The 23697-nt window shown below is 44.4% G+C and overlaps 1 protein-coding gene across 1 annotated transcript; it reads left to right on the top strand.

Annotated features, from left to right (window-relative positions):
- On the top strand, positions 7871-10886 carry LOC8083566 (serine/threonine-protein kinase PEPKR2). The gene is made up of 3 exons (XM_002445605.2): positions 7871-8771; positions 9992-10288; positions 10365-10886. The coding sequence occupies exons 1-3, from the start codon at positions 8027-8029 to the stop codon at positions 10661-10663; spliced, it is 1341 nt and encodes a 446-aa protein (XP_002445650.1). The 5' UTR covers positions 7871-8026; the 3' UTR covers positions 10664-10886.

The raw sequence follows: 23697 nt of genomic DNA, 5'->3' as shown, positions 1-23697 counted from the left end.
TTCATTGTTCATTGATATTTCATAGCTATTCTATCGTATTATTAATTATATAGTTTGAGAATTTCTCTGAATTTGCAAACTTTGCTTGATAGTTTTTGTTTATATATATATATATATATATATATATATATATATATATATATATATATATATATAGTCCTATAGACTATAATATAGGTTGTAGCTTTTGAAATTTGGCACCAAAATTTGACCCTAGTCTTGGCGAATTCCTAGGTCCGCCACTGGCTGCTACTTACCACTGGCTAGGACACTCTGCCGGCCCAACCGATCATCCGTGCATGAGTGCATCGGCGTCGGCCCCGCGGAAGCCCGGAGCCCGTCCGTGGAGAGACCGACGTAACGCACCTATGCCCACGATGGGAATGCAGCATGCATGAGCATCACGGTGTCGGTCTCACTAAATTACGAACGTTCAAAACGATCAATTTCAGACATACCTTATTTGGAAAAAAAATCTCACTCATTTCTCTTTTTGGCAACCAATCAGCAAACCTCACCGCGTATGCACGATGCTTCTTCCGCACAACGCCTCTATATTCATGCGCACTTTTTAAGGATGGCTGACGTCATTAAAAAAGAGAAATATTTATTTCAAAATACTATAACTTCTGAACGGTGTATCTTTTTTTAATTTCGTCTGCATTGATGTGTTCTACGAGACGAGACGAACAAAACTAGATCCCACTTGCACATGTTTCAAAGATTTATTTTTCCTGCTACCATTTTATGTATATTAACTTACATCATATAACTTATGCTATGAAAGTTATAAAATATAACTTATGCGAAAAGCTTAAAATCTTAAGAGCTATAAAACACCTTTTATGTATAAAAGTTATTAAACACAAAGAAACGAATTAACTAACTTGTGCCAAAACTGCAAACACAAAAGTTATTAACAGACAAATGAATGAACTAAATTTTAGAAACACAAAAATTATGAAACAGAACCAAAGTTAGATATATAAGTTATATTTAAAACTTATAAGTTATACAACTTAATGAATGGCTTAGATGTAAAGTTAGGTGTATAAGTTATATTCAAAACTTAAATATACAAATTAGTATCATAACATATTAGTAGAAATATGCTAAGTTATATGTTATAAGTTATTCTTATAAGTTATAGTCTATAAATTATATATTATTCTATGATATAGATAAATTACTAATAAAATAAAATTATTTGAAATATATGTAAGTGAGGTCTAGTTTTATTCATCTCGTCGCATAGAACACAATGATGCAGACGAAAATAAAAATAGATATACTATTCAGAAATTATAACTTTTTGAAATAAATGTTTTGCTTTTTTTAACCTGACATCATCGCTAACGTCACGCAGGTGAGGAGGTTAAGCTCTATCGTACGTTGTTGGATCGTTCGCTCGAAATGAATACGCCGAACCGTAGAAGTGGATTTGTGTCACGGTGTGGGTGTCTACACTGCTGCTTCGTTAGTTCATGGCTGTGGCCTAGCTGTGTGCGTAAGAGGTGACGCCAGAGATGCATGCATGCGCGACTGGAAACGAGACCGAAGACGTACAGAGAGCGATGGCGAATTACTGCAGATTGAGATCGCGTCTGTACCTATCCGACACGAGTACGATTTCCCGACGGTCCGAATAATATCTACTACCCCCGTTCCAAAAAAATATATAACTCTTTTATCCTGAGAAATTAAAGATTTTTAACTTTAACTCAATATAGTTTAAAAAATATCGATATTTACAATGTGTAATAAATATCATTAGATTAGTTATAAAATATATTTTCATAACAAAATTAATTAGAGATCTAACGGTATATAACATCTTATATAAATTTGATCAAATTTAAAGCTCTTTTAATTTCTCGAGAGAAACGAGATTTATATTTTTTTTGCGAAATAGAGGGCTATTTTTATATTCTGCAAAAAGCACCTGCGTGGCGTATAACTACTCCTGTAGAACAAGCCCGACAAAGGGGCGTGTATCACCCCGACTTGTCCGCACTGTGCATGAGCAGGGAGAGGAGGTGGAAAAGTCTTGCAATTGAGGCTTTGTTTAGATTTAAAAAGTTTTTGAATTTTGATATTATAATATTTTTGTTTTTATTTGACAAACATTGTCCAATCATGAAGTAACTAGGCTTAAAAGAATCGTCTCGTGATTTACAAGCAAACTATGTAATTAGTTTTTGTTTTCATCTATATTTAATGCTTCATGTATGTGCTGCAAGATTCGATGTGAGTGGGAAATCTTGAAAAGTTTTTGGTTTAAGGGTGAACTAAACATGGCCTAACATGTTGAAACCACATAAGTTGCGGTTCCCAAAATGAGTTGCCGACAGGGGCGGAGGATCCCATATGGCAAGGTATGGCTCTTGCCATACATCAATTCTGGTGTGGATATCCACTACAAATTGCAGGTCTTGCGTCTATGTTTGGCGTTTACTATGGCTGATTGCGAGAGAAGCTCCTTCGGCAGGAGAAAGGTCACACTTAGACAAGTGGACCGTTATTATATTTGGGCTCTATGATATGTGTTACCAAGGCCGACTTGTGCCCATAACTATTTTCACCGGACACTATTAATTTTGATACAAATTTTTGGCATTTGTGTTTTCCACGCTTTCGTAAACCGAATTCAGCAAACATTGTTACCATTCATATCTATATTACAAACTTCGCCATACCTTAGTTTTAATCCTTCCTCCGCCACTGGTTGCCGATCCTCTCCCATTCTTATCCGGTCACTCTCATATACTCCGTAAGTCTCATCTTCCTCTATCCCTCACTGCTACAACAACGGCGATGGCTGACAGGCTGAGAGAGGTCAGGCATGACGCAGGGACGGTAGCGGCCAGGTTCCTTTCCAACTTGCTGGCCTGTTTATCTGTTCACTCTCGCTGCCCTGAACATCCGAGGAGGAAACAAGGCAAGAGAACAGGGTGAGAGATTACAGATTAAGGACATGTATGTGCAACCCGTTCCTGGTAGAGGGACTACAATAATTTTTTTTTTTGCCTTTTACTTTTAGTAGCGGATCCTACCGTTGCATCACCAAGTATAAACTTAAAAAGTTTTACAGTCCCGGCTCAAGTACAGGTATACGTTTTTCTAACGATGGTCCATCCATTGGCCGGTTCAAGTTGGGAGAAGAATACTACAAAATTTGTCTAGCGGACTCGGAAAGTAGAGGTTAACACATAGAGTGGAGTCATTTGTTAGAAGACGCACTCGTTGTTGACAATTATGCTACTAGACATTATATCCCTTATTTTATTCATTTTCTCCGGTTGAGGAGAGAGGAAGGTGGGAGAAATCTCATTCTTGCCCTTGCTTCTTTCTTCTTTCTCTCTCCTTTTCTTTTTTTCTTCGCTCCTTTGTGTCTTCGGGCAAGCGTGTGGCGATGTCCTTGGACAACAGTGGTGTCTACGAGGCACGAGTGAGCGCACGACAGTGTGGTGGCCATGGGCGAGCGCGTGACGAATGCAACACATGGCCACCATGGACCCCATTGAATGCAACAACCACTGCTGCCGGAGAAATTCTCCTACCTTGCTCTATCTCCATGCAGTTCCTCTCATCTACGGATGCATCATGGACCCCTATGATTTCCTATCCAGAACATGTCGAGCATTTCGTTTAAGAAGTCCTCATCGTCTTCAGTGAACTCAGACAAATGATCTACCATGGCCGCCATGGCGACCTTGCTGTGGGTAGCACAACTATGACCTTCCCCTATACAATTGATTATGCATCCATGTTTCTCTTGTTCCTCGGATGCTCATAAGACTGCTCGTTTCTTGATTCCATAGCTAGAGTAACCGAAACATCATTGCCGCCATGGTGCACGCCCGCCTTGGCAACCATCACGTGAGTAGCTCTATTGATCCTATTTCTCCTTCAATTGATCTTAAATCTAGACTGCGCATAGCTCAAAGATACTCGCAAGCATGATCTCGTCAAGGTTCCACCACTTAGTTTGTCAGAATGTGACTCTCCCTGTGCTTGTTGTTGCCACCATGGTCGTGGAGGCTGGGGCTTGAGCTCGCTCGTGTGGGGCCCTCGTTGCTCCTAAACTTGTCAAGGTGGCTCACCTGGAACAAACTTGCCAGGGGGAGGGGGGCTTGCCCATTGCTAATGATCATGTCAGCCCTCGTGCGTCGTTATCTTGTTTTGCCGACGAGGTCACCATTGGTCGTGGAGTGGTTGCCATGGTGGAGATGCCCGATGTTGCCACCGACATGTCCTTAGCAGCAACCACCGGCGCCCCCATGCGTCGACCTGCCTCGCCTAGGAAAAAAAGAAAGGGAGAGAAAGGAATAAGAAAGAGACAATGACAAGAATGACATTTTTCTCACATGTATCTCTCCTCAATTGGTGAAAATGAATAAAATAATAGATGCGGTGTCCAGTAGCATAAAACATGGCTCCACTTTTGGTATCCACCAACAAACAACCTACACTTTCGATGTCCTCTAGCAAATTTTAATGGTCGGTGAGACTAAGGAAAGCACCACTAGGTTGCAAGCTTCTGTGCTAAACTAGCAAGCTCTTGCTCCTCTGTGTTAAATCATCCTTGGTGCCCGATCTGAGCAATACATGCCTTGATTTGGATTCCTTGAAATGGACACCTCACTAATTTGCGAGTTGAACGATTTTCAAGGATCTAGCACCAATTTCTGTGTGGCAATTGGCAAAGTGTGTTTCGCTAAGCGGGCCCAGCCACTAGTGCAATGAAGATGTGTACAGGCGATTGGGAAGCCATTTCTATAGACGTTTCCTAGAACAACCAGCGCTAGGGCAAGTGAAAATGGATCTTTCCACTGGCGGTTAACTGAGAACCACCGGTCGAAATGTTTGCTAAGCCAACCGTCTGTGTTAATTTTTTTAAATGTTCCCACCTTTTTTCAAATGTTCCCACCGGCACTTGTTGGGGTATAAACCCCTATACCCTTACGGCTAGACTTGGGCTAGGAGACTTGACCCATCACGAGATAGTTTGAGGCTTGATCCAACTGCTCGGAGTTTCACGTAAGGAAACAAGACGTGGAGATCAAGCAAGATTCTAGTCGGTTAGAATAGGAATTGATAACATGTTATCTATGACAATTGTATCCGACTAGGATTAGTTTCTAGATCTGTAACCCTACCCTCTGGACTATATAAAGAGAGGCAAGGGACCCCCCTTAGACAACTCAAGACAATTCGATCCAACGCATAGCAATACAATCAGATGCAGGACGTAGGTATTACGCCCATACGGCGGCCGAACCTGGATAAAATCCTTGCCTGTGTCTTGCGTCACCATCAAGTTCGTAGCTTGCGCACCTGTGTGTGCCGATAAACTACTACCGTGGGTATACCCCAAGGTAGACTGCCGACTAGCTTTCGTCGACAACACTAGGGGTCATCGGGTCTCTGGTGAACCCTAGCGCCCTTTGCACGGTGATGGCCGACAGTGGGGGTGAGGGTGCCAGAGTTAGGGAACAAAAGATCTACTATACTTCCCCCCTTTTTGGCAACGAAAATAATTTGATACCCAAATTGTAGTGTGGAACCAAAAATTAGAATTTCTGCACGCGCACGCTCTAGTAAAGTTCTTCTTTTATCTGGCTTGTAGAATAGAATCTAATTTGTCATAAACTAATGCTCATAGTAATTAGTACTAGTTTGAGGAATAAAGTTATTCCACCAAATTTATTAGGTATTTGGTTTGAGAAATGAGTTAGTTTATCATATTCTCACTCCCTACCCTTTTTTGTTTGATTTGTGCAATGGATGAGTTGATGGACCATCACCTCATTCCTCACAAGCTACTGATCCATAGTAGTGCGAGGAAGGCGGTCTCACACCAAAATTTAGAAATGAACTCATGATGCACTACCTCATCTAGAATGGCTTGATTCCCTAAACCAAACACCCTATTAAGGAATGGACTCATGATGCACCATCTCATTTGAATAGTATGATTCCTCAAACTACACCATATTAAGGGATGGACACATGGTGCACCATCTTATTTGAACGGTTTGATTCCTCAAACCAAACACCATATTAAGGGATGGACACATGGTGCACCATCTTATTTGAACGGTTTGATTCCTCAAACCAAACACCATATAAATAGTGGCAGAGCTCATCGATTTTGAAAGCCTAGGCCACTATCAAGACATGTATATATTTCATTAGCATCAGGTCCAAAGTATAATCTACGCGGGATGTAATACTAATAGATAACAAAACTAGTTCTTCTAACATTCATGGTTTTTGGACAATATCTTTTTAACTACTTTTGATTGTGCTTGTACAAAATATTGGCTTTGTGATACTGGCCTCATGGTTGTGTTCGCTTCAACTTATTATGGTTGTTACTGTAGCTGTGGCTGCAACCCACAATAACTTTCTAAATATAAATCAGCACTAGCCACGGCCAAAAGAAGGAGAGAAAAAAAAATTAGAATTGCATTGACCGGTGGGGCATAGACATGGATTGTAAAGGACGGGGATGTTTGAGACTTGAGAGTCGCGGGTGCTCTTTTCTCTCTGGTGGCGTTTGGAAACAGAAAAATATGAGTTTTGGATAATTGAAGATGGAGATCCAATACCCAACATATATTTTCTCTCTTGTGGCGTTTGGAAGACAAAAAATATGACTGCATTCTCTCTGGTGGCGTTTGGAAGACAAGAAATACGACTAGCAGCTCATCCCAACCCATACCTCTATTTTTTATCCCGATGTATTTTCTTTTTTCTGTCTCAATCTCCATCCAAACGTGTTTGGCCAGTTAGTATATATTAAGAAATTTGACCCAACATATTTCATTTGGGCTACAAATTCAACATATACTTTTAGTAGATAAATTGGATCACTTTTAAGACCGTGGCCCTAGACCCACGTCTATCGGGGCTGTTTGAGTGAGGACATATAAGGCCCTGTTTAGTTTTCTACCCAAAATTTTTTTATCCATCACATCGAATCTTTAGACATATGTATGGAACATTAAATGTGCATAAAAAAAATAAACTAATTACACAGTTTGGTTAAAAATCGCGAGACGAATCTTTTAAGCCTAGTTACTCTATGATTAGCCTTAAGTGCTACAGTAACCCACATGTGCTAACGATAGATTAATTATGCTTAATAGATTTGTCTTGCAGTTTCCTGATGAGCTATGTAATTTATTTTTTTATTAGTTTCTAAAAACCCTTCCGACATCTTTCCGACACATTCGATGTGACATATAAAAAATTTTCATCTCCAATCTAAACAGGGCCTAAACAGCGACACACTTTGACAGCTTGTCCGCAGTCTGCAGCGACAAACCGCCGTCTGCTTTGTTCCGGCTAGGATATATGGCCTTGTTTAGTTCTAAAAAATTTTGTAAAATTTTTCAGATTTCCCGTCACATCGAATATTTAGACACATGTATAAAGTATTAAATATAGATAAAAATAAAAACTAATTGCATAGTTTGGTCGACATTGACGAGACGAATCTTTTAAGCCTAGTTAATCCATGATTGGATAATATTTGTCAAATAAAAACGAAAGAGCTATAGCGTCGATTTTGTAAAATATTTTATAACTAAACAAGGCCATTGAAAACGCCATCCTCACCACATCACACGGGCCTCGTGACGGCCCAGGACCACAAACCCACTCAAGAAACTCGCGTAGCTTCGCTGCGCCACACGCCTGCACGCCGCGTCGGTTACGCCGTCACGCTGGCGCTCGTGCTCGCGCCCCCAGTTCCGCTCTTCCGCTCCGCTCCGATCCACCGATTCCCCCCCACAAAAGCCTCGTCCTTTGCGTCACCTCGACGCCACATCTCTCCGAGCCCCACCCGCCAAGCCGCTGCCCGCCCCGCCCCGCCCCGCAATCAAGACCCCCGCCGCTGCCCCGATCCGATCCCCTCCCTCTCCCCCTCCCACCACCGCCGACGCGGAGACGGCGCCGCCAAAACCCAAGCTAGGAGCGAGAGATTCCGATCCTCCATAAGCGCGCGCGCGCGGGCGCCATGGAGCCGGTGGCCCGGAAGCGCAAGGGCGCGCCGCCGGCGTGCTCCGCCGCGAGGTCCCTCCAAGATTTGGCCTCCCGGAAGCGCGCCTGCCGCGGTTCCGAACCGCAGCAGTCCCCGCGCCGCGCCGACGCGGCGGACCCAGCCGTGGTGATGACGGCCCCCGCGGCGAGCGGCGCGTCGGCGTCGGCGAGGGCCTTCCTCCCGGGGCGCGGGCTGAAGCGGAAGGTGGGCTGCATCGACAGCGCCACGCGGATCGGGCGGCGGAAGCGGCTGGAGAGCGAGTACGACCTCGGCGAGGAGATCGGGCACGGCAAGTTCGGGTCCGTCCGCGTCTGCCGCCCCAAGGCCGCCGGGCCCGCCGCCCGGGGCGGCGAGGACGAGTTCGCCTGCAAGGCGCTGCCCAAGAACGCCGGGGACACGGCGCACCGCGAGGTGGAGATCATGCAGCACCTCTCGGGCCACCCGGGCGTCGTCACGCTCAGGGCCGTCTTCGAGGACGCCGACGCATTCTACCTCGTCATGGAGCTCTGCCACGGCGGACGGCTCCTCGATGAGGTGGCCAGGGAGGGGAAGCTCTCGGAGCGACGCGCCGCCAATGTGATCAAGGAGCTCATGGCCGTCCTCAAGTACTGCCACGAGATGGGCGTCGTGCATAGGGACGTCAAGCCGGAGAATGTTCTGCTCACCAAGGCTGGAAAATTGAAGCTTGCAGATTTTGGATTGGCCGTGCGAGTTGCTGATGGTGAGTACCTAAAAAGATTGCCACTTCTATCTAGGTTTGACAGTTCACGTGCGTTCATCTATATATGGGTACTGAGTAGTCGATATGATTCTATTCTGACAATGTAGTTCCCTGATAATGCTGCCACATCAGTAGATCACAATGGTGGAGAACGAGAATTACTCAAATATAGGAAGATTTAATCACATCAAATTCTTATGGTGCTGTAGTGGTTACATCTTGTCATTGTGCATCTAGGAAGAATGGTTTATTTTGCTTATGCACCCATAGAACAGGGTTTTCCGGTTCATGCTGCATTTGAACATTGTTACTAGCATTTAAAAAGCATTTGACAAGGGATTTGAAATGTGCAAGTTGTGTTTTCAGTGGTGACTTGGTATCAGGTATTCATTCACTGTGTCATTTTGTTTTGTTAGGTTTGTCAAGAGTCGAAGTGGTGCTAACTTGGTAGTTGCAGTCGAGTTGTTGTCATCTGAAGGTAGTTGTTACTCCCATGGAGTTATGGATACTTGGGTTGACAGATTCAATAGAATGACATCATGATGGTCAGGTCGTGTGGTTACTGCTACATCGGTCATGTGGTTTGAAGGCATTTGTGTGCTTCTGTGCGCTAGATATAGCAGCCTAACTGGTTTTAAGGTCAGTAATAATTTGTTCATCAGGAGGTGGTCAAATGTCTGTTAGCAGTTTCCTTCTGTATGTGATCAGACATTCAGACTAACACTAACATGTCTTTTTTTTCCCAAACCATGACGTGATTATTATTGGCTGAGCTTACCCTGTTTCGTTTCAATGCACTTATATCGTTATACAAGGAATATGTCGAAACTCAATTCCTTGCATATGGCAATTATGTTTTTTTTTCTTTCTAGAATATTGACAAATTGTTTGATCATTAATTTTCTGAGCAACAATCATGCAATCATGGCTATTATTACTGAGATTTTGTAGTCTCGCACACATGGACCTTTTGCAATTTGATATTTTAGTCTTATCTGCCATTTAGATTCTGTTATATATGGCCTGGCTGCTATGTTAATATCTGTAGATCTTTACTGGAACATATTAACTTGAGGTTTGAGGTTACAAACATGCTATTCTCTGGCTAGAAAAAAAAAGTTGCATCTAGGTCAAAACTAGATGATGCTCTTGAATCATCTCTATGACTTTCATTTCCTACAGGTTTGATGCTCACTAATATGTTCCTCAACTTTGAGCAGGTCAGCAATTGATTGGTGTTGCTGGCAGTCCCGCGTATGTGGCACCTGAGGTTCTACTAGGAAATTACTCGCAAAAAGTAGATATATGGGCTGCCGGGGTGCTTCTGCATGTTCTATTGATGGGCACTCTTCCTTTCCAAGGAAACTCAGTCGAAGCTATCTTTGATGCTATAAAGACTGTGGACCTTGATTTTCACAGCAGTCAGTGGGCATCAGTGTCACATCTTGCTCGCGATCTCATTGGCCGAATGCTAACTCGTGATGTCTCTTCAAGACCCGACGCCGAAGATGTTCTCCGTAAGTTCAAGCATCCTTGTAACTTGTGCTTTGTTGATATGATTCTAATCGACTTTTCCAATGGCTTTGAACACAGGGCACCCCTGGGTCTTATTCTACACTGAATCCCCGCAGAAAGCTGAATTCTCTAACCTATGGGGTACTAACAAGACTGCAACTCCCATGATCCATCGGGAGAGAGTTAGGTTTGATTACTGTGAGTCTTCATCTTCAGAATCCTCAAGTGACAACTCTGAAGAGCAAGATGAATGCGGTATAGTTGACGCACTGGCGACAGCAATAACACAGGTGAGGATATCAGAGCCCAAGAGGAGCCGGCTGTTCAGCCCAGCCAACGGGCTGTTGCCTCCAAGCAGGAACACTCTCCGAACATGAAGAGGAATCCGTGTGTGGCTTTCTGACTTGACCTACCTAGCCCTCTTGCTTGTATATACGAGCTCTGTGATTTTGTAGATGTAAAAAATTGTTTTGTTTGCCGTGGTTGATGTTTTGCAATTGTAGCTCGCTGAGGCTCTAATCCTTTGTAAATATATCCACTGTTGTCATCGTTTTTCTTTACATCGATGACACTGTAATTGATTCGTTTTAGTTTTGTTTCGTGCGCGTGGATAGTGCCATTGTTTTGTACTATATGCTGTCACCACGGTGTGTTTGTGGCCTTCTGAGCTTCGAAAGCGGGTGACATAAAATACTCTTCTTTTCGCTGACGTTTCATTCCTTCTTAACATTCCATCGAATGTGAAAGATTTTGCAAAATTTTCTAGGAACTAAACAAGGCCTTAGGTGATGTTTGCGTAAGTGGGCTTCTGAAGCACAAAACCTTGTTCTGCATGCCCTCAGGCCTTAGGCTGGGCATTCGGATGCGGGTCGGTGAGAAAGACGTAAGTGGGCCTAGATGGTTTCGCGTTCAACTGTGATTGATGGGTCGGGCTAAAATAATTGTGACTAATGGGCCGGCCTACAATTAGTACTAGTAGGACTGTTTCAGTTATCGGTGAGGGGGCACTGGTCCACGATCGGTCAGTCTGCTCCAGAACAAATTCTAAACCCTACTAGCTACATAACTCGAACAACACAACCACGACGAACACGAATATGACCACCGCAATTCCCAACAGGAGCGAATCTAGGCTACTCCCTCCGTCCTACAAATAATTGCATTTATTTGACTTATATGATTCATATCTGACCGTTCTCTTATTAAAAAAAAATAATAAATATTATTTATTTTCTCATGACTTATTTTATTGTTAGATATATTTTTATAATAATTTATTTATTTTATTATTTGTACAACAAATTTAAGTAAGACGAATGGTTAAACATGAATTATAATAGTCAAATAAATAAATTTATTTGTGGGACGGAGGGAGTTGATGATTACCAGGGTCTTGTACATAAATAGGTGGGGTCACTAGGAAATTTTAGCACTATATGCACTGATTTTTTATTGAAATTTCAAAATTTGTCGCGGGTCGTCGGACCACGAGTAAGGCTGGATAACAAGTCAAGCCAGCTCGGCTCGGCTTAGCTTGTTTTGGCTTATTAGGATAACGAGTTAGCTTAGTTTGGAAGGCAGAAAAGCCAGCTCGACTCGGCTTGTTACGAGCTCGAGCCGGCTCGTTAAGCTCGCGAGACAGGTATAAAAAAACATAAAATATAATATTTGCATTTATTTAAAATCTAAAATAGTAATAGTATAAAAATAATACAACCAATAGACTTAAGTCAAACAAAATATTCATATAAGCTAACATATTAACTATTTGTAAAGTATAAGATATAAAGTAATATAAAACTAATATAAATTAGGATGCCTTTTTCTCTAAAATTGTAGCTCGTTTGGTTTGCGAGCTGGCTCGATTTGGCTCGTTATAGCTAACGAGATAAAATATTAGCTCGGCTCGTCTTGTTATTATAACGAGACGAGCTGAGTCGAGCCAGCCACGAGCCGACCGAGTTAACGTACTTCGAGTTTTTCATCCAGGCGGCGATGAGAAGCTGTAGCTCCACCTCTGCTTCCAAACCACGAGCGCCCAGCGCCGGTCCTAGGATCTTGAGATCCTCTGGCGAACTCGTCGTGATGGCCCCTCTAAATCATATATATAATCTTAAATTATATATAGACACTAATTTTACTTGCAAAGCGAAAGAAAATTTTTGTAGCAAATTTTTGTGATTGAATAAATTGATCTTTTTATTATTTTTGTTTTCTTTTCTCATAACCGAACAAATGTTTAAACATTTTAAAATTCTAACTCCTAAATTAAAAGAAAAATATGAGAATATAAGTACAAAGTACTAGAAGTTTGGAATACCATATAAATAATTAATTTGGGTTAAAAATGAATAAGGACAAAAATACCTAAGGCCTGGATATGAACTAAAACAAAGAAAAAATATCACCTCCAACTCCACATGTGTGTGTTGCAAACTCGAATTGCGATGAGAGTGTGGCGTGGCTCCTCGCCTTCTTTGTCCTCGAGGGCCGTGGTGAATCTTAAAAAGAAAACCAGAAAGACCAACAATCTTTTTGACAGGCTAGCTAATTCTAAGTCTTTCATCTCATTGGTTTGCTGATGTCTAATAAACTATAGAGCTTTTTACCTGTATGCCATTATGAAAGATCGACCAAACCAGGAAGCCACTAAAAAGTTGTTTCGCACCGTTATACCCAACTTGATCTTCGGCTATACCCGTGTGCCATTCCGTCCATTTTGAAGTCTAACGGCAGTTAAGTGGCCTGGCAATAGACTTGAATGCCCCTGGGCTACTTGGTCTCGACAACAAAAATTTTTTGTCCCCAGTGCCACTGACTGCCAATTTTGGATACCGCTATGAACGAGCCAATCAAAATACCGTGTGCCACTAACAGCCTATTTTGGATACTACCATGGTAAATGCAGGATATGGTGTATGGTTAAAATACCGTGTGTCAAATTTTCGTGTATATTTAATGCTCCATAAATACGTCTAAAGATTCGATTTGATGGAAAATTTGAAAAATTTTGTAAATTTTTTTGAACTAAATAAGACCTTAATCTGGGTGCCCTAAAAGTTAGGTGAGCCTCTGCGGTTTCCAAAATTTTTTTGGAAAATTGACACTGTAGTATTTTTACTTGTATTTGACAAATATTGTCCAATCATAGGCTAACTAGGCTCAAAAGATTCGTCTTGTCAATTCCGACCAAACTGTGTAATTATTTTTTATTTTCGTCTATATTTAATATTCTATGTATATGTCTAAAAATTTGATGTGATGAAGAATCTGAAAAAAATTTTGCAAAATTTGTTGGGAACTAAACAAAGCCCTGATCTCTTGCACTGAAATTGGCAAGACATCCCGTCCGATGCATGGGAAAGCAGCGGCACGCCGGCACCTGCTGTCTAATCATGAATTTTTTTGTTTGTTTTTTTCGTATTGCTACGCCAAACCAGCAAAACAAAAGGTCACAGATCTGATGTTACCTAAACTAAAAAAGTTTTAGCCGTTAAACTGTATGATTAGTTTTTATTTTCATCTATATTTAATGCTTCATGCATGTGCCGCAAGATTCGATGTGACAGAGAATCTTGATTTTTTTTTGGTTTTCAGGGTGAACTAAACAAGACCATAAAATAAAAAAATGAATAATGCACGAAAAAAAGAAAGAGAAAAAATAAAAAATAAAAATAAAAATCATTACCATAATGAAAAATCACACGAAACAAAAAAAGAATAAAATTAAAAAATCAAGATTAGAAATAAAATGTTAAAACGGAAAGAAAAGAAAATAAAAAAATAAATAAAAGAAACATAAAATGGAAATTAATATAATAATAATAATCACTTAAAACAAAAAAGAAATGTAAATAAAAATAAAAATATAAACGAAGAGGAAAATAAAGAAATGAGAACAATAACAAAAATGGAAAACAAAAGAAAGCCGATCCCGCGACATGAAACACGAAAAGAAAAAAAATAGATACAAAAAAGAAAAGAAAAGAAAAGTTAAATAAAGAAAGGATAAGAAAAAAAAAGAAAAGTAACGTACACACCTGAATGTCGTCGACTCCCTCGCCTCGGAGGAACAGCGCCCGCGGAAAGCAGCACGAGCACGGCCTCCGCATGGGGGTTATGGACTCAGGGGTAAGAAGGACATTTTTCTACATGGGACCTACGTGTCTGATCTTTTGAACGTCACAAAACAAACGGAACTGAGACGGAATGGCACACGGGTATAGTCGAAGATGAAGTTGGTCACAGCGGTGCGAAACAACTTTTTAGTGGCCTGCTGGTTTGGTCAATCTTTCATAATGGCATACAGGTAAAAAGCTCTAAACTATAGGGTCTAGAGGGGTTATATACCTGGGCTTGGGCCCCTCCTCCACTTGGGCCCTCGGTCGTCGCACCCATTGCCACCCCATAGGGCCAGCACCACCGCCCTCCTAGGGCAAAGCTCGCGTTTCCTGTAGAACGACTGTGTGGAGCTACTGCATGCAGCTTCCTCAAGCCCGCCGAGCGAGCAGCACGGGTCAGCTTCCGACGAGATGTCCACCATCAGCGACGCTGGCGTGAACGGTGGCCGGCCTCGTTGAAGGTCCGTTTGTTTTTTTTTCCTTCCAAAATCCAATCCAATGTAGCCTGTAGCCACGACACACCAACAACAGCGAGCCTACCTTCTTCTCTACCATGCAAGCTGCAAGCAACCCAGCATTCACCGACGACCGCACCTACGTTCTCGGCTGTAGAGTAGACGCAACGTGCCCAGCAGGACGTGATCGATGCTAATTGAATCTTTAGACGCATACACGGAGTATTAAATATAAATAAAATTAAAAACTAATTGCACAGTTTGTTCGAAATTTACGAGACAAATCTTTTGAGCCTAGTTAGTCTATGATTGGACAATAATTACCACAAACAAACGAAAGTGATACAGTGTCCCGAAAAAATTTCGATAAGGAACTAAACAAGACCCAAAGCCAAGCACTCTCCCGAGTGCGGAGTGGCGATCGGCCGGCCGCGGATTTGTTGGGCTCCCCACGTGTCACCCAGCACAAGAACAAATCCTACCACCACCTGAGACCTGACCTGAGCTTCGCGCCCGCCCGCGGTCCGCCTTCTGGTGGTTCTCCCGGCACGGGGGCAGGGAGCATCGGATCTGCCAACTCGGGGCGCAACAAGTGTTTCTGTGCCACCACCATGCATGCGCTATGCGCTAAAGCTAGGAGTAGTAGGTCCGCATGCAGTGATTAGTCGAGCCATCATCGAGCGTTTTTGGCTCGATTTGATCCAAAGCAAAGCCTGAGCTCGGGGAGGCGTGGCGAGCTTGGAGTTGGTGGTGTCCGCCTTTTGGAACCGACGGATCCGATGTCGGATTGGATTAGACTGGACGAGGGGCTTGGCCCCCGCGTGTTGTCTCCATCAGGGCAGTGTTTTCAGCAGCGCAATCGATCGGCGAAACCCCTCGGTTATTCGCCGGGACTGACGGGCATGATGGGCGGCGGGGAAAAGCCCGGACATGATGTGCTCTTTCAGTCTCTCTTGCTACTAGCTAGGGTCCCGTACTGTTTAAATATCTGTGTGCAAACATGTTTTGTTTTTGGCCAGTTCTTGGTCGCTGCTCGCGCGCTCCGTCGTTTGTGCATCGCAGGAACCAATGAACCATCGATAGATCGATCGCCTGATCGATGTTTAGCTCGTGACGGTACAGAGACATGCATGTACGCACGGATGATCGGCCGGGTACAGCCAGATGATGTCCAGCTAGACGACGGACGGGATAGGATCGGATAATGTAGCTCGATCAAGTAGGCCTGTACTAGGCTTTAGGTGGCCACCACTATCCAGCAAGAGCACAGAAACATGCCCTGCATGTCGCTCGGTCGGTTGCGCGTTACCTGTTGGCTCGTGGCCGGCTCGTTGGCGTGGCGCCGGCCGCCCGGTTCCTTTTGGCGAGGGCATGATTGCCGGCGGGGCGGAGGCAGGCACGAACCGGGCGCGGCCTCAGCGCGCTGCGAGAAAAAGGGTCACGGCGCGGTGGTGGTGGGTGGGGGATGACAGACAGGTGACAAGTGCGACAAGAGCCAGCCAAAGCACCGGCACCGGCATGACCCTGAGCGGCTGGCTAATCATGAGCCCCCAGGAACGACGAAACGAAAGCCCCAGTCGGAACATGGATCTGCATTGCCATTGCCATTGCCCGTTGCAATGCATGGTGGGCTGGTCGACCCACACACAGGGCCTTGTTTAGTTCTAAAAATTTTTGTAAAATAGGAATAGTATCACTTTCGTTTGTACTCGAATTGTAAGTCGTTTGACTTTTTTAATATCAAGTTTGACCACTCGTTTTATTTAAAGTTTTGTACAAAATATTACTTTTTTTATTGTGTATTGGTTTATTAACAAAAGTTCTTCAAGAATGACTTAAAATTTGACTATATTTACATAAATTTTTTGAATAAGACGAGTGGTCAAACTTTGGGTAAAAAAAGTCAAACGACTTACAATTTGAGATGGAGTGAGTATTTGACAAATATTATCCAAACATGTACTAACTAGACTCAAAAGATTCGTCTCGTCAATTTCGACCAAACTGTGCAATTAGTTTTTATTTTTGTCTATATTTAATACTTCATACATGCGTCTAAAGATTTAATGTAACGTAAAAATCTGAAAAATTTTGCAAAATTTCCTGAGAACTAAACAAGGCCGATCCCAAGCACTGCACAAGTGCAAATTGCACGCGTCGGCTCCGGGCATCCCCACCCTACATACGGGCTACCACTACGTACCACCCCTAGCCGCCATAGACCTATAGCCTACTAGAGCTCATCAGCTTTCTCCCATCCCTCTCACCTCTCAGCTCTCTCCCTGCGTTGTACACGACGCAGCAGGGTCGTCCATGTACGACAACTACGACAACCAGCTGTCAGCAGCAGGTATGCATACAGCCGCGACGCGCACACGTACGTACGTATCTCGCTCTTGAGTCCCGATCGAACTGGTCTATACTCCGATGCGTCGCTAGCTAGCTGTACTAGCTTCGGCGGGGCCTTGTTTAGTTTTAAAATTTTTTAGAAAATCGACATTGTAGCATTTTCGTTTGTATTTGATAAATATTATTCAATAATGGACTAACTAGGCTCTATAGATTTGTCTCGTCAATTTCGACTAAACTGTACAATTAGTTTTTATTTTTGTTTATATTTAATACGTCATGCATATGTCTAAAGATTCGATGTGACGAGAATCTGAAATTTAGCAACAAAGCTACCTCCCTATACAGCCACATGGTTCGCTGGCTGCTGTTCCATATCATGGCCTTGTTTAGTTCCAAAAAAATTTACAAAATAGAATAGTAGCACTTTCGTTTGTATTTGATAAATATTATCCAATCATGAACTAAATAGGCTCAAAAGATTCATCTCGTCAATTCCGACCAAACTGTGTAATTAGTTTTTATTTTCGTATATATTTAATACTCTATGCATGCGTTTAAACATTTGATGTGACGGGGAATCTGAAAAATTTTACAAAATTTTTTGGAAACTAAACAAGGCCCATATGAGTATGTGGAGCGCGTGTGAAAAGATCAAGGAGCATTTCGATGCGCTGCCGTAGTGCATGCCGATGCCGTGGAGGAGGGCAGAGCAGAGAGCACGGGGCATATGCGCGCATGGCCGGCGTATTGGCCTTGACATACATGGAGGCCGGAGAGCTGGAAAAGCGACCGAGGCCTTGTTTAGTTCCCAAAATCTTGTACAAAATTTTTCAGATTCCTCATCACATCGAATCTTTAGACGTATACATGGAGTATTAAATATAGACAAAAATAAAAATTAACTATACAGTTTGGTCGGAATTGATGAGATGAATCTTTTGAGCCTAGTTAGTCCATAATTAGATAATATTTGTTAAATAAAAACGAAAGTGCTACCTTGTCGATTTGAAGTAAACAAGGCCTCGAGGGGGGAAGCAATCATGAGAGTGAGAGTAGAGACAACGATGGAATGGAAAAATGTCCTGCTCGCCGCAGTGTGCGCTCTGCGGTGGTGGGCCTCGGTCTCGGCCGCTACCTCACCTGGCCAATGGCGTTCGTCGGCCTGCCCGGCCGGCGTTCATCCTGCATGCATGCGCACTGACCGCTGGTGGCTGCCCGAATCTGCTGCGCACTGTTCGTGCACGGGTAAATTATTACAGTACGACGCGCGTAGTACTGCAAGAGTCGCGCGCGCCTCGTTTCGAATTACCGCGGTGAAAAAAATTTAAAGGATCGGATCGGAAGCCGATTGCCGTACGAGAGGAGAGGAGAGGAGGGAGACAGTGAAGTGGGTGCTCGTTGCACGATCGGCTTTGCGCAGTTTCCGCTGAAAGTGTTGCAGCAAAGTCCAGCTAGTAGCTAGCCTCGTGCAAGCGGTCAGGAAATTGGAAGTAGCGGGCGGCCCCAGCCTGTTAGGCTGTTTTTTTTTTGCCTTGTTTACGTAAAAAAACTTTTGGATTTTGATTTTATAGTATTTTTGTTTATATTTGACAAGGTAAATTATACAATTAGTTATTTTTTATCTATATTTAATACTTCATGCATGTACTGCAAAATTCGATGTGATACAGAATCTTGAAAAGTTTTTGGATGATCATGGAAAAGTTTACGCGTCTTTGTTAAGGCCTTGTTTAGTGAGCAAAACTTTTTAAGATTCTCTATCACATCGAATCTTTAGACGCATACATAGAGTATTAAATATAGATAAAAAAGTAACTAATTGTACAGTAATTTGCGAGACGAATCTTTTAAACCTAGTTAGTCTATGTTTGAATCATAATTACCAAATACAAACGAAAGTGTTACATGAATGTACCACAAGATTCTAATCAACCCTAGACGCATGATGCGGTAGTTTCTTTGGATTTATCGAACTTAATTAGATCCTGATCATATTCCTTCTAGTTATTTTTAGTCCGATAAACCCAAAGAAACTACCGAATCAGGATCTAATTAGTTATTTTTTATTTATATTTAATGCTTCATGCATGTACCGCAAGATTCGGTGTGACGGAGAATCTTGAAAAGTTTTTGGCTTTTTGGAGGGACTAAACAAGGCCTCACTAAAGATTTACATAGAAACTCAAACCCTCACTAGGGTGTTTTTAATGACACTATGGTTTGATTTAGAAATTACTTTAGATTACTTCCTGACCATGAAGGTTGGGTAAGTTGATGCTAGTTAGTTTGTATATTGACATTCCGAAGTTAGTAATTTAGAACAATATACAAACTAAATTACATATGTACAAAAGTTAGTAATATATTTTTATAAAGGCAGATGTAGGTAGCTTAGAATTATGAATTATCTATGTTAACTTGGTCTAATCTTAGTCTTTTGAAGGTGTTTATAGTGGTAGAGTGTGGATCAATGTGTTTATAGGGGGGTGAGTGTGTATGTGTTGACACTAATTCAGCTCACACATATCCCAGGCCACACACGGTCTATCATGGAGCGAGTACTTTCCAAATCAGCAAGACCAACGAGCGGGCCAATAGAGCGAATTTGATCTCCATTCTTCGTATGAAAAGTTGAGAACACCACCTTAGAAAACGCGGCGGTGAGGGACACGTATTGGTTGTCCTAGGGTTAGCAAGGGCACCTATAATGCTCCGTATAGAGACGAACTAAGCATAGGGTGTTGGAAAATATAGGGTAAAGAAAAAAGGGTAATAGGTGTTGTAAATCAAAGTCTTCAACAGTGTATGCAAATGAGACTTTGAATTTGGCTAAATTTATGAAGGAGGGAGATGATTTTCAAAGGTTTCAAACCCTTTAGAAAGTTTGTACTCATTCACAATGTCTCTCTATAAATAGGGAGGGACCTTCATCCTTGTATATGGAGGCTAGGGAAGCCGCGTTGAGAGAATTATTCCTGGAACGAGAGCTCCCAACCCCCGCCCCGGCTCCCAACCCCCGCCGCGACGCTCCGGTCGTCGTCGCCGCCCTCCTGGCGGCGGCGGCGGCCCGCCGCGCCTGCTCCTCCCTCCCCCCCTCCTCCTCCCACACGCTCCTCTCCCCCCTCACCTTCTTCCCCCTCCCCCGTTGGCCTAGGGGCCTGCGGCGGCGCCGTTTCGTCGCGCGGCGGCGAGGTCTTCATCGGGGCGGGCGCCGGTGGCCTGGGCCGGGGGTCTGCCGGATCTGGGCCCCTGGCCCCCCTGCCCTCCGGCGGCCTTGGAGTCCGCGTCCGGCGGCCTTGGGGTCTGCGGCGGTGGCCGTCTGCCCGCGCTGACGCTGGCCGCAGCGCGCGTCGCCGAGGGGCTCCGCTCGTTCCTACCGCAGGCGGCGCCCCAGCTGGACTCCACAGCCGACCGCAGCGACGGCGGCCCGCGTATCATTTACTCCTACACCGACGTCTTCACGGACGAGGAGGCGGAGGCGCTGAGGGCCACGGACGGGTGCGCGCGGCTGTACCCGGAGGTGTTCCTTCCGCTCGCCGCCACTCGCTCGCCGGGCCGTCGGCCAGCCTGCCCGTCCTGTCCCCGGCGTGGGCGGCTTGTGGGACGGCCGGATCTGGGCCTCCGGCCTCTGATCTGGCGCGACTCCCCCCGTTCCCTGCGTTGGCCGGCCTGCCTGGCGTCCGTCTGGGCTCCGGCGTGGTCGGGGTGGGGTGCAGGATGGTTGGGCTCGTTCGGGGCGGCTGCTAAGGCTTCGGCACTCCCTCCACGGCTGCGGTGGTCATCTGCTTGGCGGCGGACGGCTACGGCGGCCGGCTCGCCTCGTGCACTCCCTGCATCGTGGTGATGTGGGCAGCTGTTCGAGCGGTTCCCCTTCGGCGTCATGGCGGCGTGGTCGGCGTTTTGGAGCGGTCTGTGCACGAGTGGGTGGCGCTAGGCGAAAGCCGTGCCTTCTGGCCGACTATGGCGACGCCTTCAGGGCGTCATTTTCCTCGTTGGAGGCATATGTCGTTGCGTTCCCCGCCTCGGCCGACGGCGCTCGTCCCTTCTGGGGTTGATGGTTGCAAGGAACTAGAGCGCCTCGCCCGTATGGGCCGGCAACAATGGCGCTCCCCGCGTCGCTTCCCTTCTTGAAGGCGTTGCCGCCGAAGTTCTTTCTACGCGTGGCCTCCTGCCCGCATGGTCCCTCGGGCGTCGTGCCGAGCCTTTTCGTGCTTCATGCTGCTCTCCACTCAGGTTTGCTGGCTAGTGTTTGTTGAAGCTGCAGTTGTGCTTCTTCCGGTGGATGCTTTGCCACCGAGGTATTTCCGGCGGATGCTTTGCCGCCGAGGTGCGTTGCTTTGCCACCAAGGATGCATCTCCGGCAGGTGGGTCGTTGAGGTTGCTGAGGTGGGGACGGATGCTTGGCCGTCGGATGGTTGCTTTACCACTGAGGACGCGTCTCCGGCTAGGTTGGTCGTCGAGGTTGCTGAAGTGGAGACGGATGCTTGGCCGTCGGTTCGTTCGCTTTGCCACTGAGGACGCGTCTCTGGCTGGGTTGGTCGTTGAGGTTGAAGAGGTAGGGACGGATGCATGGCCGTCAGTTGTCCTTTCTGTTGCGGCTCCGAACACTGCTGGCTACCTAGGTGTTGAGTTGTTCTTCTTGTTTTTGGCTTAGCGGTTGGGGTTGTTAGGTGGAGGATCCCCCTCATGTTTCTTGCTTTTGTTTGTGTTATGGGTTTCAATGGTAATCCTTGGATTACTTGCGAACTCATTGTATCGGTTATCTGCCGTTTCTTTCGGCTCTTCTTCTTAATGAAAAACACATGAAGTCGTGATCTCGAAAAAAAATCCTTGTATACGGACATCTAGGAAAGGAAATGAAAGAAAGCAACATCCCTCTTCCTTCATCTCTCTGTATTTGTTCTTGTGTGTAATTGTGAGCAATCGATGTCTCGATTTCTAACAATAGGTGTGTTTTTGATCAATTGGTTGTTGGTCTTTCAAACGTGATCCTACGGTATATGTAGAGGGGATCATATTATCCTAGTAAGAAATATCTTCCAAATGGAATCAACAAGTTTCTCGTGATAAAAAATAAGTCGGGATTGAGTTGGACTTCAAACCAGGCTTGAACCAATAAAACCGGCCTCGCGAGATCTTTTAACCATCCAGGCCAGTTTTCTAGGAACTTAAGGCGGAGTTCACTGCACTTGGCGGCACATTTTTTATGTCAACAAAGCATGCGTATAAGTCTGTTTGCTTGAGTTAACGGTTAAATCTGTCAGCCATTCAGTTGTACATTTCTCTGACAACAAATTAGACATCAGTACTTTCTGCCATGGCTTAACAACTAAACGTAGGTCTGCCAGCGTTATTCGTAGAAAAAAATAACTTAATAATAGTTAAGCTATATGATTTAGATGCATATTTAAGTCTGATGCATTTTTTTATAAAGGCATATGTGGCCATGTGTGAAGCATAGTGTTCTTTCGAGGTCACCTTCTAGTATTAGAAAAAAAAACGATATAATAGCATCACAATGTCAGTACTTGGAAGTGTATGAAATGCGTTGAACAAATAAAACGTAGAATTTCCGCACACCGGAAAAATACGTACAATGCTGTATTGGGCTATTGGAGTAGGAAGTATAGTACTGTACAGAGGGCCGAGCCGATGGAGCTCACTGGGCCATTCCTCCTCGTCGTCGTCCTGTCACTGTCCGAACCCACTCCATCTCCTCCTTTCTCCTGCGTCACCACCCCCTGGCTGCTCTCCACGAGGGAGACAGGTCAATTCGAAATTTATTAGCTCCGGCTGGGACAAGCCAGGACGCCAAGGCGGCACAGCTTGCACGTACAGCAGGCGGGCACCATGACGAGAAGCCCCGAAGCACATGGGCCTTGTTTAGTGTGTTTGGTTGCTAGTCACACCTTGCCACACTTTACTTTAGTCAAGTTTGACCAAGTTGGCAAGTGTTTAGTTGATTACTAAGTTTATGCATGATTCTTTTGGGCTCCACATGTCATAGAGTTAAAAAGTATGGTAAGATTTCTTTAGGCATGGTAAAGTGTGGCAACCAATTTGCTAACCACACTTTTTGTAGCTTGCCACACTTGCCTAAAGTTAGTTGTGGTAAACTATGGCTAGCAACCAAACATGTACTGTAGCACTTTCGTTTGTATTCGACAAATATTGTCAAATCATGCACTAACTAGGCTGAAAAGATTCGTCTCGTCAATTTCGACCAAACTATGCAATTAGTTTTTATTTTCGTCTATATTTAATACTTCATGCACACGTCTAAAGATTCGATGTGACGGGGAATTCGAAAAATTTTGCAAAATTTTTTGAAGTAAACAAGGCCCCATGGCTGTAGCCACACTGCGCGCCCGCGCATGCCATGCAAATTCGTAAAATGTTCGTCGTCCGTCCGTCCGTCCGTTCGTCCTCGGTGCTCCCGGCCCATCATCGTCCGGCGGTCCGCTGAGGTTTCCGTGTCCGGCG

The sequence above is a fragment of the Sorghum bicolor genome, chromosome 7 (genome assembly GCF_000003195.3).
Source record: "Sorghum bicolor cultivar BTx623 chromosome 7, Sorghum_bicolor_NCBIv3, whole genome shotgun sequence".
In the NCBI taxonomy this organism is placed as follows: Eukaryota; Viridiplantae; Streptophyta; class Magnoliopsida; order Poales; family Poaceae; genus Sorghum; species Sorghum bicolor.
Note: the sequence above shows the minus strand (reverse complement) of the source record. Positions and strands in the feature narration are given on the sequence as shown.